Consider the following 14388-nt stretch of genomic DNA (forward strand, 5'->3'; position numbering starts at 1 on the left):
AATAAACCTTGATATGCTCTGTCTTTTCTCTGCAAGTGCTCCAGGCAGGGCTGGTTAAACCGGCTGAGGTTCACAAGCTGCAGGAACATGAAAAGAGCCTTCCTCTTGCTTTGGTCCAATCAAGATGAGGGATATTGTTCAGGAATGGTGGGATTTCTAGGCTTAACTTGAAGACCAGACCAGCTGGTCAATGAGATTGCTTCTGATCTTGAAACAAATTTTAATGAACAGGTAACAAAGGAGATTTTTTTTGTAATTAATTTTGTTATTTAAAAAAAAAAAAAACAACCCAACAAGATCCACATCTCTGCACAAAATCCCTGGAAGACTGGAGCCAGTCATATTCTTATTTCCAGACCAGCAGGGCTGTCTTTCCTCAAGTAACTTCTCCATCACAATAAACCTTTCAATTTCCCTCCTGACTCTGCCTGCCCTGGCTGCTGGACCCCACGGTGCACAGCTCATCATCTTCCTTGCCAATATGTTGGTAGGTGTTTTTCCTACCTGAAACATCCTGCAAGGTGCACGTGATTACCATCTGGGAAAGAAAACACAACAGCAGACCAAAAGGATGCTGTCAAAATACTTTGTAATACATTTATTTTGTTAAAATAAACTATGTACAATAAACGATATTAATGTGTATTGCAATATACAGTAATTACATGTTTAAAAGATGATAAACAAAAGAGTACAGAATTATGTGCTGTAAATAGGAAATTAATAGTGTTTACATGATTTTTAAACTATGCAGAATGCATTTGCTTGAAAACTGAATTTCCTTGGTTTGAAATTGTTTTGCTTTGAATTCTGAAGATTTGGTTAATATTTGAAAAAAAGGCATACCACTCAAAAGTCACACATACTGCTTTAGTGCCCATCCTTTGGTTTCACCAGCCCCATATTCCAGCAATATTGCACACAGCAACTTCTAAGAGAGAAAATTCAGTTGCTCACATCAAGTCAGTGACTCTTTCTCCTAACTGGCTAACACCTGACTGGTGATGAGTTAGGTCCTGATTTGTGTTGAGGTCATTGCATCTGCTTCACAAACTCAATCAGAATAACTTGTTGAACTGTTAGTTTTAAGCATTTCTTAAGGAATAATTTTAAGTATTCCTATCAAGTTAGCACAAAAAGAAAGGAATGAAATGTCCTTGTCTTTGTGTTCTTGGGGGAGCAGAGAATCTCCGTGCAGTGAAATTCTTGTATTTGTGTAAGTGCATCAGCACCATGACACATTAAACTGGATTGTTATCCTTGCACTCCATCTCCCTGCTCTTCTCTGCAGCCTTCTCTGAAGTCCTCTCTGTCTTGAGGTGCTGCTGAGCCCCAAATACCCAGGTGTGACTCCACAGAGGCACTTCCCAGCCCATTCACCAGCCTCAGTCCATATTTGCTGGGGCATCAGGGCCACCACACCATGTCTTCCTCTGCGGCATTTCCCACCTGGCACCCTAGCCTTGGGTCACTCCTGCTCATGACTGGAGAAGACTTTGCCAGTGTCTTTTCCCTCTCACACAACTTGTTGCTATTGCTTACTAGTGAATTAATATTTACAAGCTTGGGGAGGGTTTGGGCTCGTTTGCTCCATGCTGACAGGGCAGCCCAGTGACTGCCAGGTCTGCGATGCAGTTAGAGCAGCTGCCATTTTAGGGGAAAAATACTGAGAGAAACAACACGATAGCCACAGTCTGGATATGATTTACCCACAAACTACTTTGACAGACATCAAACAAATTTTTCTACACGTTATCAATACAAACAAATGTTGTGTTGGAAGATCTGGAAACTGTAGACTGGTGACAACTGTTTACTCTGAATTCATTAACCTCCAATCAAAGTCAAAATTCACCAGAGCTGGTATCAGTGAGAGCTCAAACTGATCTTCACCAAAACCACATCAAACCTGGTGTCCTGAATGGGATGAGATGAAATCAGGTGACAGCACTGAGTTTAGGGTCTTTAAGCAAAGATAACCATATATCTTGAATATTACACTGTTAAGGTAACCACCTTCATCTTCAGCTCAGTAGTGAGGCGTTTCAGATCCAGCCTCCAAAGGTGAGATCAGCAAAGTCTTTGGATGCCCCAACTCCTTCCAAGGCGTCCTTAACCAGCAGCCAGAAGGTATAAAAGACTCCTGGACCTGGCTCAGTGTATCTGTGTGCTCAAAGCTTGGTCAGCCAAAATAAAAGGTCAGAAAAGGAGGAAATAAAGAGACTCTCAAACATTTTCCACATTAATAATGTGTGGATGATTAATGTGGACCCCATTGAAATGTTCCATTGCCTTCATGAGAATCGAAATGAAGCCAACATAGAGCATCTTTGAAAATCCCACCCTACCATTATAGTTAGAAGCAGCCAAAGACTGCATTAGGGTCTGTACAATCTGGAAAGGGACAGGGAACCATATTTTCAAAGTTAAAGAGATTTTTCACCACTGACAGCAATTCACATGATTTTTTGCTCGTTGCTCTGGGTTTCTGAATTAATTTTCCTCTTACAATGAGCTTCTAACTCTTTTTGCTGTTATGGTGTGGTTCCTGGAGCTGCCCAAGAGAACAGGTTTTTGCTCCCATGTTTCTGAAAGCTTTAACTGAAACAAAGGAAAGAGAATTTGAAGATTTTTCGTTGTTGTTGTTCTAGTTATGGGCGTCCCCTTGACATCTGAAAATGAAATTTAAGGTTGAGGATCAAACTGACTAATTGTGGCTCTGGGCCCTGAATTTGCAGCTCTCCCCCGAAGCAGAAGTGATTCTGTTGCATTCATGACTTCTAATTGGTGATTTTGTCCTGACTTTTTGACGCAAAAATATTTCTGTTCCTGTTTTGTTTTGATAGGTGAAGACAGCTGAGATCACAAGCCACTACAGAAATCAGTGGGAGGCTTTTTCCTGCTTTCAGATGGTCTTTATTCACAGAGAGGAAAATAAACACTCATAGTGGAAATTTGTCTTCATTTCTGCAAAGAGCTCAAATGTGTCTAGAAGTTATCTGACGTAGGTCACTCCATGCTCACCTCCTGTCACAGCAGATGCTCCTCCAGTCCTATAGAGTTGTGAACCAACAAAATGTACTGTTATTTCCAGATTTTCCTTTTTTAATGTCAGATGAAACAACATTACAGGTCCTCCTCAGGGAAAAAGAAAATACACGGAGGAAGGCATGTGCAGCCAGATTCCTACATTTTGCCTCTTTGTTTAACAAATGGTCCCCGGGCCAATGTGAGCACATGGATTGCTTTGTTGGAGAAGACAAATGTGCTTTCAGACAATCCTGGCCTGAGACAGATCGATGCCACTGCAAATGATTTTTAATCCAGATGAGGTTTCTGTGTGGTGAGTCAAGAGGTATTTGCTGTGTCACATGGGGAAAAAAGGTACAGGAAAAGGTCATGGGCTCTAAGCGAGGTATAAAAGCAGATGAGCATCTTTCCTATATGAATTAAAGGGAGAGATAGGCTGCCCAGGGAAGTGATTGAGTCCCCAATCCTGAAGGTATTCAAAAGAACACGGGCCACCAACACTAGAGAGGCTGGAAGCCGTTTTCTGGTAATTAAAATACAAGGATGGGTCACCAATCAGCCTTCCTCATGGCCTGAGCAGTGCCAGTGGGTTTGAAAGAGACAAGGACAACTTGGAGACAGCTCCTTGTGAAGTGAGATTCTCCTCAGTATGAGGAGGACTGCCAAAATCTGTCCCTTTAATAAAAGTATTTGGAATAACTGTATTTCATATTAAAATGCAGTACTGTATTTAATTCTGTGTCTATTTTGAATGCTTTGAGTGCTTCAAAAGAGAAAAAAGGTGAGAAATATCAATGTCAGCTGCTGAAACGATTGTTTTGATTGCCACACTGGACTTGAGGTGAAGTCTGTACCTACACGGGGTGTCTATCCAGTTGAACAAACAAGAATGTACCTGATTGGGGTTAGAGCCTTCGTTCTGCCTTCTCCCCAACTTTTCAGAGCTCTGGGAGGCACAGGACAAACTGTGAGGTTTTGTGGGACCTCCTTCAAGTCATGCTGCAAGTGGCAGGACTGCCCCAGTTCCACTGTCCTGGTGTTTTCACAGGGCTCTGAAGAGCAGAGATTTTAATGTGATAGCAACTCTCTGATGACTTGAGATCTCTCTCAAATATCTCCTTGCAGGGGTTTGCATGAAAATGCTTTGGGAACTCTGTTTGAAACTGCAGACTCAGGTTAAGAGCTCTTGGTAGAACAGGAAGGTTTCAGAAGAGGCCAAAGGAGATGGGTTTTACAGGACCCAGCAAGTTTCCTATAAGTTGTGAGTGCTTTTGAAATGACAGCAGACTATTAGCAAAGGCAGGTCTGTCAGGAAAGGCTTTGACATCAGCTGCATTAAGGGGATGTTGTCAAATAAGCTCCAGGGACGGCTTCTAACCTTTATGACTCTCTTTAGCAGTGCTCCTTTTAAGGTGAAATTGGGATCTGTTTTCTAGCTCATCTCACAGTGAGTAAACCCATCTCCTTTCACCTGGCAGTCCTTTATTGATTTTCTTTCCTTATTACTAATGGTGCTTGAAAATAACTTGAAGTTTGTATCTGTGGCCTTATGCCTGCACTTGCACTATGTCTGCTGTTGTGGTTTTTCTGAAAATAAGCTTCACTGCCTGTTCACACACCATCTGCTGCTTTTAAAAAAGGCATTAGGTATGACTTGCCAGATAGTCAATGACTCTCCTTACATCTGCCTACAATCCCTTTCTAAAGCCTCTTGGCCTATGCTGTCCCTGCCTCCTCAAAAAAAGTAGTGTAACAGGGCAGATCCTTGAGAAATTGCCATATTTCATGGACAGGTGTGTGTACAGAACCTAACGCAGGAATAATGTTTATGGGACCTGCATTAAACATGGCTTTTCAAAAACCATTTATTTTTGCTGGAAGAAAAATTAAAATTAATGGAGTGCAGAGGCCATTTCTCAGTGGACTGTGACCATTCTCCCTTTCTTGCAGCTCCCAGAATTCAAACTTTGGTCAAAACCAGTTCGAAAAACTTGAACTTTTACTGTCTCACAAGCTTGATGTGCTCCATTTTGTAAGTGGGAAGAAACCCCTGCTTAGCCTTAACATGTTTTTTATGTATATTAACAGTTTTCTATCTGCTTCCTCTATGCAAGGATTTGTTCAGGATGCTGCAGTTTAACACATTAGGACAGCAGCATTTTAGCTTCTCCATCACCACATTTTGTAGTTAATTTCCCTCAAACCGCTGCAGTTGCATTAATGCTACAACTTCCCACTTGATTTTTGATTTTCCTGCCTGTCCTATGCTGTTCCATTGAGATGAACAATCACCCCTGGTACTCAGTGGCACGCAAAAACCCAGTTTGATTATTTGTGGCTTTCCCTGATGCTTGCCAGGGTGCTCCATTTCACTTTTCCAGCGTGCTCGTTACGTTAGGATGAGCTCAGCTGTCACTCTGGATTTTCTATTTCCTCTATTTCCACATTTTTGAAGCTCTAAGAAAACCAGGCAACCCCAACCTGAGCATTTGCATTGTGTTTCAGCTAAACCAGACTTCACCTTCTTCCACCAGAGACTCATACATCACTCTCCAGCAACCTACATGAGCTAAAACAATCATCCTCATTAATTTCCACTGAAGTAAAAGGCAGCACAGTGCAGATATAATCTCCCTGAAATCTGCTAAAGGTTTTTTTGTTGTCGTTGTTGTTGTTTCAGTGGACTTCTAGTCATGTTGTAAGCCTAATTATTAATTCTTTTTAATCCATGCCTAGTTCTCCTCACACTCCTCTAATATATTTTTACACTTTATAGTCAAGCTGATAGACAGTGTCCTGTTGAGGTGAACACTCACTGCTCTGCCTGGGCACAGACACAAACTCTGTGCCATGGCATGAACCCCCACACCTCACTCTGAGCTGGGCTTTAGCAGCCAGGCAATCTGAAGTAAATGCCTGGGACATAATATAACCAAATATAAAATATGCACCAAAAAATCACCAGCAACAAGGAGAACTTGTCTATCTCAGGTATGGCACAGCTGTGTTTTCATCCATGTTTGTGTGCAAGGGGAAAGGGATGGTGAGTGGAAGCTGCTGGGTAAAAAAAAGAGCAAAGCATTTGACTCGAGTCTGATGGCTTTTGTCAGAGAGGACTGTTGGTTTCTACCCGGAAATGTTTTGGGGTGTCAGAGCTGGTTTGTGTAGCTCTCCATGGTAAACTGGGAATTAGATGATCTTTGAGGTCCCTTCCAACCCAAACCATTCTCCAGTTGCATGAAATGGAATTCGTATTGAAGGAGGAGCTCAGGTCCCTAAGCCTGGTCCCAGTGCAGGACTGTGCACTGCTCCAAGCCCGGTCCCTTCCCCATGCCCTGGGTGCCGTTCCCATGGCTCTGCCGCAGTCACTCCTCACTCTGGGCATCACCAGCTCTGGAGCTCCCTCGTTTGTCTGGTCACACGTGTGTTCTCAGCCAGGACTCTGTGATTCCCAAGAGGAGAGGGCTGCCAGTCTCCTGGCATGGGGTGCAGAGGGGAGCAGGGCTGGGCTGGGCTGGGAGGATGCACTGCTGTCACTTGCTCCCTCCCGGCGCTGCTGGCTACAGACACGGCTTTTGCAACGAGTTACATCTTCAGATCTGTGTGTGCTGGTGCTGGGATTTCCTGCTTGGCCCGTGAAATCCATGACAAGACTCATGGCTCTGCCAGGGTATCCAGAGGCAGCTGCAAGTAACAAGACTTCCAGTTCACCTCTGAGTGTCTGTGCTGCTGTGATGTGCAAAGCTGCAGGATCCTGGGAGAGGCTCCAGCGAAAAGGCACAATTTCCCCAGCAGCAGGGGGAGATCACAGGAGCTTCCGTGCCCCTGTGGGCTGGATTTCCCATCTCCATGCTGTTGGCTGCAGCCCATCACCTGCCACTGGTGGAAAAGTCCACTCCTGAGGACTGCAGCCAAGCTGCAGCTGAAACAGCAACACCTGTGAAGGTGGAAAAATGGGAGCAGAGAGAGAAGAAATGAATGGGAGGAGGGAGGCTACAATAAGCCAACAAGTTCACAACTCCACTTTGATGAGGTTTTTTACAGAAATACTTCATAAAAAAAGGATAATTTTAAGGCAATTGGATCATCTCAAAGCACTTAAAGCTAGTATGACCTTTGGCTTTCTTTTTTTTTTTTCCTGTTCTTGGCTGTTGGATGAGATATAGAAATCCAGCTGATCTATAAGGTAAATTCTCAGTTGCCATGGCAATGTGTCGCATTCTTGTTCTCAGCTGGAAGAGAGATTGTTCTATGCTGCTATTTCATGGCTAGGGCAATATTCTTTGGTGGCAGAATTTCTTTGTTCCAGTACATTGGTGCCACAACTCTGTACTTTTTTTCCCAGCTTATGGAAACACGGCTCAGCCTGAACATTCCTCTGTAAAATACAGTTATTTGCATTTTTTTTTAGTTGTAAGAACATTCCTTAAGTCTGGAGGTAAATGTTGATTGATTTTGACAGCTTGGGTGCAGCGAACATCCTGACGGTGTGAAGTTTGACCATTAAGTGAACACAAACTGGAATCACTCCACCTTTGCTTCCATGTGGTTTGAAAAAACTGAAGTATCTCCTGAACTAGCAAGTCTTACAAAAGAAAAGCAATTTTAAAGTACATCTTACCTATAGCGTATATCTTACATGTTAGATTTCTACAGATCTCCATGTGCTTTCAGTCAATTCAGATTCAATTCCTAAGGAATGCAAATTCCAAATTTTAATCAATTCTTACTTAAGGCCACAAAAGGATTTCTCCTGTTTCTTTTGCCATCTTTAGCTCTTTGTTTTGTCACAAGCCACCTTCACCTTATTCCTAAGGTGGGGAGCCAAGCAGGCGTCCTGGTTTCTGTTGGTGCAGCCTGCAGCAGTGGGAGCAGGCTGCAAAACAGCTCTGGAGGGTTAGGAAAGCACAGAGACAGGAGCTGGCCAAGGGTGATACAGCTTGGAGGTTTCACAGAACGGAGAGCTCCCATATTTGGGTAAGAAGGACCCTTTTCTGGTCCTGTTCCCCATTTCAGTTGCATGTGACCTTCATTGCCTTTCTAACCTGCTTGGTTTCACTGAGCTCAGCTGGCTCTGCTTCCCAGGGGGCGTCACACAAGGGTGCAGCATCTGTGGCACTTTGCACAGCGCTTCTTCTTCTTCTTGGGGTGGAAAATGGTCATGATTGCCTCGTCAAAGACAGTCTTAAGGCCTTTCTGTGTGAGTGCTGAGCACTCCAGATAGCACTGGGCTCCGATCTGAAAGGGAAGGGGGAAAATGAGAGTGAGCATCCACTGTAGGGAGAGACAGAGTGATGCTGTTCCAGCATCTTTCTACTCTTAGAAAGAGGTCAGACCATTTCTCTTCTCTGTATCTGGCTGCCTGTGGGATGAAGGGACAAGCTCACGGGGTCATCCTGAGCAAGGGAACAGGAATCAGCATCAACATGAGCATCTCAGCACACAGGGGTGAATGGGCTGCAGGAATTCCCTGCACGACCCTGCAGAGAGAGGGGACTGCACCCATGTTTGAGTGCTGGACCAGGAGCTTGGCCAGCACTCAAACACAAACAAACAGGCCGACACAAAATCTGCCTGTGCAGCTGGGGAGGCTTCAAGGAAATGCTGGGGTGTAGCTGGACTCCATCACACACTTGGCTCTTCTCCCCTGGGCTGTCACTCTTGTGTCCTGCCTCCTCCTGTCCCGGGGAGCTGCTACCTGGGGAGGGTTTCCAGCTGGTTTCTGGGAATAGGGAAGCATCATTTTGAGACAAGAGTCTCCTGAGTGTGCTGGCATGACACAAACACCCACAGAGGCCTGGGAAAGCACCCTCAGCTTATTCAGCAACCTTGTGGCTTATTCAGCTTGTTCTGCTCATGGATGCGCTGATTTGGAGGGCCAGGGACAATAATAGCACCTGCAGCATAAAAGGGGACAAGGCCAAGATCCAGAAGCCTGAATCCCAGGGCTTGGGGAGTGCTTCTAACCCCCTACCTTTCCAGGAGTACTGTACAATACCACAGAAACTTTGGGAGCGCCTTCTCTGCTGCCTCAAGTGCAATGGATAAGTGGGAACCCAGTTGTCCGTGAGTTTGTAAGGGATGGGGAGGAGTTTGACAGGAGGTGGCTGCAGGGAGGGGTTTGCCACTTGCACCTCCAGGCAGAAGCCTGAGAAAGAAACACTTGACTGAGATATAAAATAGGCAGCAAAATCTGTTTTGATGCCCATTTGCCACCTGCTGCCCTTAGAGCTTTTCTCAGAGCTTGGTCATGGCACCTGCCAGAGATCAGAAGTGTTTGGACAATTCTCTCTGGCACATGGTGTGATTTTTGGGGTTGTCTTGTGCACGCCCAGGAGTTGGACGCGTTGACCCTTTTGGGTCCTTTCCCACTCAGGATATTTTATGTTTGAACTGATATTGCAGCAGAAGTGCAGGCTCAGGGTCACAATGTGTGCCTGGGTCCAGCCTTTTTGAGCAGAGGCTTTAATCTCTGTCTGGGGCCAATGGGCCTTGGAGGAGCCTTGAATGAAAGAAATCCGGGGGAAAGCTGAGATCAGTCAGCTTCATGTGACATCAGGAGAAGCTGTTACCTCCTTTGCCAGCTTCACTCCGTGCTCATAGGTGAGTGGTTTCTCCTTCATGTAAAGCAGCCGTGCCAAAGTTTTGGGATCATCCCGGAGGTCAATCTAGTGGAAAATACAATAAAACCCAAAACCTGTCCTGTAATTCTTGAGGCAGATATTCATGGATTTACAGACCCACATCAGGGCATCTGTATCACTCCTCAACTCTGGTGATAATTCAGAAACTAATTGCACCTTTATTTACCTTTTAATATATATATTTTTTTAGTTTACCATGAATTAGTTCTCCTTTGCAGGTTATTGGGCCACAGCTCAGATGGGCGTAGTACAGGAAAGAGCCCCACTGGTAGAGGAAGCTGCTGCAACCCTGCACTGGATCACTCAACCTGCACCCTGACAGGCCAGACAGACATAGCTCAGTCTGACTAGAAACAAAATCCTTTGTTTCCAAGGAAAACATCAAAGTGAAGTATTCTGTCATTTCAAACCTGTCCATTTTCAGACTGTGTGATCCAAAGGACAATGCTTTTATTTTTAAATGGGTGTTTTAGGTTATTCCAGTGTAGAAAACAAAGCCAGTGTTTGAATTATTTGCCTTTCCTGTGGCATGAAGATTTTGATTTTGACCAGAATTTGTCTGCTTCTCTAAGTTGACTTAGGTTACTGTCCAGTGCTCTGACAGTACCACATTTTCCATGTGCTTGTATCCATACCCTCACAGTCTTTATCCACTTTTTGTCTTGGTACAAACTCATATTAAGGGAATTTTTATTTGATTGACAGATTCATAGATTTTAAGGCCAAAATAAAGGGGTTTGGTCATTCAGTCTGACAATCACTGTAACACAAGCAGGATGGTGAGTCACCAGTTGTGATGCTGATGTGAAAGCACGAAGGGAGGCTACTTCCTTCCCATGACATTTGGCTAATTACTCCCATTCTTAAAATTTAGTTTGAAGTTTAGCTTCAGCTTCTAGCCACAAACTTTGATGGTTTTTTTTTTCCTTCCCGTTAGAGATCTGTACAAAAGCTGTTCTCCCCATAGGTATTTATGACTTGTTGCCACATTAAAATACATTTGAATAAAAAGATGGGATGAGCTTTGTTGGTCTGGAGACCTGCACGTTGCCTTCCATTCCCAGTCACAGAATTTTCCTCTAATGGGCAAATCTGGCTGATTATCTCACGAGTTAAACAGGAAACCCTTCCAGATGCTCAGGAGAAGCTTTACCTGTGTTCCTATGAGGACGTAAGGCACGTTGGGCATGCAGACCTTCAGCTCAGGCACCCACTCCTCCTGGACGTTGTGGTAGGAGGCAGGATTCACCACGGAGAAGCAGATCAGGAACACGTCTGTGTTGGGGTAGGACAGGGGTCTCAGCTGGTTGTAGTCCTCCTGTCAGGGGAGAACAGCAAGAGTGTCACAAGGAGGGGATGGCTGCAAGTGGGGCTGTCACGTTGGGTTTGATGCAGTCCGTATTCCATATGTCCATATTCTCTCACACTTCCAAGCTCCAGGTGGCTGCTGGAGAGGGGGGAACCACCCCTGACAGCACCAGGGTGCTGATTTATCAGCATTTTACCAAAAAGAGCTGGAAGATGCCCCATCTCTGGAAGTTCTCAAAGCCACATTGGACAGGGCTGTGAGCAGCCTGGTCCAGTGAAAGGTATCCCTATCCCTGGTGGTGTGTCTGTGTGAGTTTGTAATTAGATAATTTTGAAGGTCCCTTCCACCTGAATCATTCTGTGACTGTGTGAACAAGTTTTGTTTGTGTTATCTGTGGAGCTGTTGGTGCAGAAGGTGATGCTGAACAGTCCTGCATGGGGCACAGCAATGTGCCAGTCAGCAGAAGACACACATCCCGAAAGCAGAAAGCAGATCAAATCCAGCCTGCAGTATCTGGGTACTCTCTGGGGGTGATTTAGCGTTTCCACAGGCCATGGAGGGTGGAAGGAGAGATGTTTTCTCCACGGGTTAATGGTGAAAAGTTGAATTTTCGAACAGTCGAATCACAGCTGTGATATGTCATGAGCTGGCTTCGATAGCTGAGTTTCAAGGAAGAATTTAGGTCTGTTTTCAGGCTTGAGAAGCTGAGAGCAAGCAGAAGCCTTGTGAAAGGGATAGCCTGGCTCTTTCTGACAGTGGGAGCATTTTTAGCTGTGTCTGGTGGGTACTGTTCAATGAAACCTGTTAGAAAACTTCAGTGCAATGAAACAGATGTTTTTTAGAGGGGACACATCTGTTCCAAAGGCTTTTTTAGGGGGTCCAGAATTAAAAAAGGGGAAAGGAGCACAAAGTTGGAGTGTGGGAAACAATAATACATGCTGCTGTCAAGCCTGACTGCAGTGTAGATCTGCAGCTTATAGTTTCTGCATTCTGGACAAGTCTCAGATCTCTGCAGTCTGGTTGTTTTTTGTTACAACTGTGTGAAAATTCAACTGGCGTGGATTTGCTTTGCAGATACAGACTAGTTAATAAAAGGAAATAACTAGTTAATAAAAGGGGGGGGGGGGGGGAATACTGTTTCTCAGACTCAAGAACATTTACTTTAGGCAGGGGAAACACACATTGGGGGCAGGAACGATGTAAGCTGCTGCCTGTCCTGTAGGAGAAAGTGCTGCAGGACTGTATCAGTGTGTGATAGAATAGATAATGTTTTAGTGCAGCCTTGCTTCTGCCTTGCTTTGATTGGGTCAACAAATTAATTGTGAATTGAGCCCGGTAAATAGCCTTTCTGAAGTCTTTTCACCTTGCTATACAGTAATAAATTGACCCAGACTACTTCTGCATCAACACTAGTTTCCAAAATATACTAATGAATTACTCAAAGACTGTTGGCACCAACTCTTTCTAAAAAAAAATCCCCAGAACTTTAATTATTTATTCTGAAAGGAAGCATGAGCCCAAATTTAGCTCTGTGTCATGAAAGAAAAGTTTAAAAAAACATCCTAAAACACAAACAAAATGCTTTGTTTTGTCTAAGTGAATGTCCCAAGCCCACTTTGACAGAAAGAATAAATTCTCTTTTACTACCTCCAGCCCTCACAGCCACAGTATTTAGGTTAAAACCAGAGTATTTTTAAACTGACATAATTATGTCTTTCCAGTGGCATAGAAAGTGTGTATCTCAAGAAGGATTTACAAGAAGAGATGTTTGGATATATCACCTCCCAAGAAAGAGGATTCTCTACATTCAAGGGATAGCAGGAAAAAAAACCAAAACAAACCCTCAGAGATGTTTGTGGGTACACCAGTGCTGCAGTACATGAAGAAGCAAAGTCAGTGACAGGAGATTTATCCAAGGCTCTGGAGATGTCAGCCAGCTCCCAGCCGAGGTTAATAGAGACAAAGTGGGTGTCAAGGTGATGGGATCAGATGAGAAATTGCATTGTAGAGACAGTTTTATGTGGATGCCGTGCGTCAGGAAAGCCTGGTCTGATTATGGAACATTATTTTAACCCAGAACATCAATCCTGAGACTGATTGTGGCACAGACACCACGGGCTGATACCAGGTGCTTGGCAAAAATCCGTTCTGTGTTTTTGGTTTAGCTGCAAGTGAGGCTCCTGAACCAGCCACGTGGTGGCAGCAAGCCTCAAGGAATCCTCATCTAGGAGTTTTGGGAAGAAATTGGCTAAATACAGCCAATTTCAATATTCCAGACGTGCATATTTAGAGAGGCTGGGACTTACAGTACCATTAAAACTACAGATTAAAACCACGAGCGCTCTGCCTGGCTGTGACAGCTACAGTAGCATGCATTTAATTTTATTTTCCTTGTTCCTTCCGAATCCCTAGAAAATCCTTTTTCAGCGAGAGCATTCCTGATTTTCCTGATTTGAGCTATCAGCACAGAGCATTATATAAGTTGAAAGCAGGGACAGCCATGCATTTCATAGCAGAGGTCTCACCTCCCACCAGGGCACATGGGATTTTTCACAGACAGGTTAAAACACAAATATCATAGAAGAGTCAATCTGGGCTCCTGTACATGTACAGGCTCCTCCAGACCACATCAGACAAGGACCTCTTCTCTGTACCTGCTCTCCAGGAGAAGGTTATAAAACCTTTCAATGGACCTTTAGAAAAGACAGCCCCACAGGGTCATTTCTCATTCAGAGATGGTTGAAGTCAAGCAAATAAATAAGATTAAGAAAAGGGACTGGACATTTGCACGGGTATGGGGCATCTCTAGAAGAGCTGCAGGGAGTGACATTCATGTTTGGGAAGGGACCCAAGTCCTTTGGGTTTGGGCTGTGACTGATCAATGGTTTATTATTTATTTATTTATTTCCCCAGCTCAGGCTTGCATTGTGCTCCCTGCTATTTAGGGAGCTCGAGGCTTCCCAATTAACATTGCCTGGTCACTGGTTTGGCATGAAAATGCCAATGCCAGGCCTGGCCTTGCTGTGTTATCTGTCCGTGACTCGCCAGGGCCGAGATCAGCTGGTGTTGCTCCCTCCCCTCCACCTCAGCCATCAGCTCAGCAGTGTTTGGGCCCCAAAAATGCAGCAAAACTGGCTTTTGTTTTGTTTTTATGTTGTTGCTGTGCTGATCTCTCGCACACTCTGCTAAAGCATTTTGCACCTGAGTCCAGCCCAGCAAAACAACCACAGTTTTTTTCCTCCTAGGACTGTTTGTGCCAGGGATACAGAAATCCAGATACCTCAAATCTGGGGTCTCTGCCAGCTCTCCCTTCAGGCTGACAGAGGGTCCTGCTGCAGGAGTACACTTTCCAATTGTTATTTCATTAGCATATGTTTTATAGCATCGCAGTGTCAAGGGCTATTT

General features: G+C 44.4%; 1 protein-coding gene across 1 annotated transcript in view; it reads right to left on the bottom strand.

Moving 5' to 3' along the window:
- Positions 1-817: 817 nt before the first annotated feature.
- Positions 818-14388, bottom strand: part of RHOJ (ras homolog family member J) — a 61435-nt gene continuing 47864 nt past the window's right edge. Inside the window, exons 3-6 of the mRNA XM_066189006.1 lie at positions 10828-10992; positions 9603-9698; positions 8076-8268; positions 818-6967 (exon numbers count right to left, since the gene is read on the bottom strand). Coding sequence (XP_066045103.1) covers positions 8122-8268; positions 9603-9698; positions 10828-10992 — 408 coding nt within the window. The 3' untranslated portion in view covers positions 818-6967; positions 8076-8121. The remainder of the gene's footprint in view (positions 6968-8075; positions 8269-9602; positions 9699-10827; positions 10993-14388) is intronic.

Source organism: Chamaea fasciata, unplaced genomic scaffold (assembly GCF_029207755.1).
Source record: "Chamaea fasciata isolate MVZ Bird 193981 ecotype frontalis unplaced genomic scaffold, bChaFas1.0.hap1 SCAF_7, whole genome shotgun sequence".
NCBI classification, from domain to species: domain Eukaryota; kingdom Metazoa; phylum Chordata; class Aves; order Passeriformes; family Sylviidae; genus Chamaea; species Chamaea fasciata.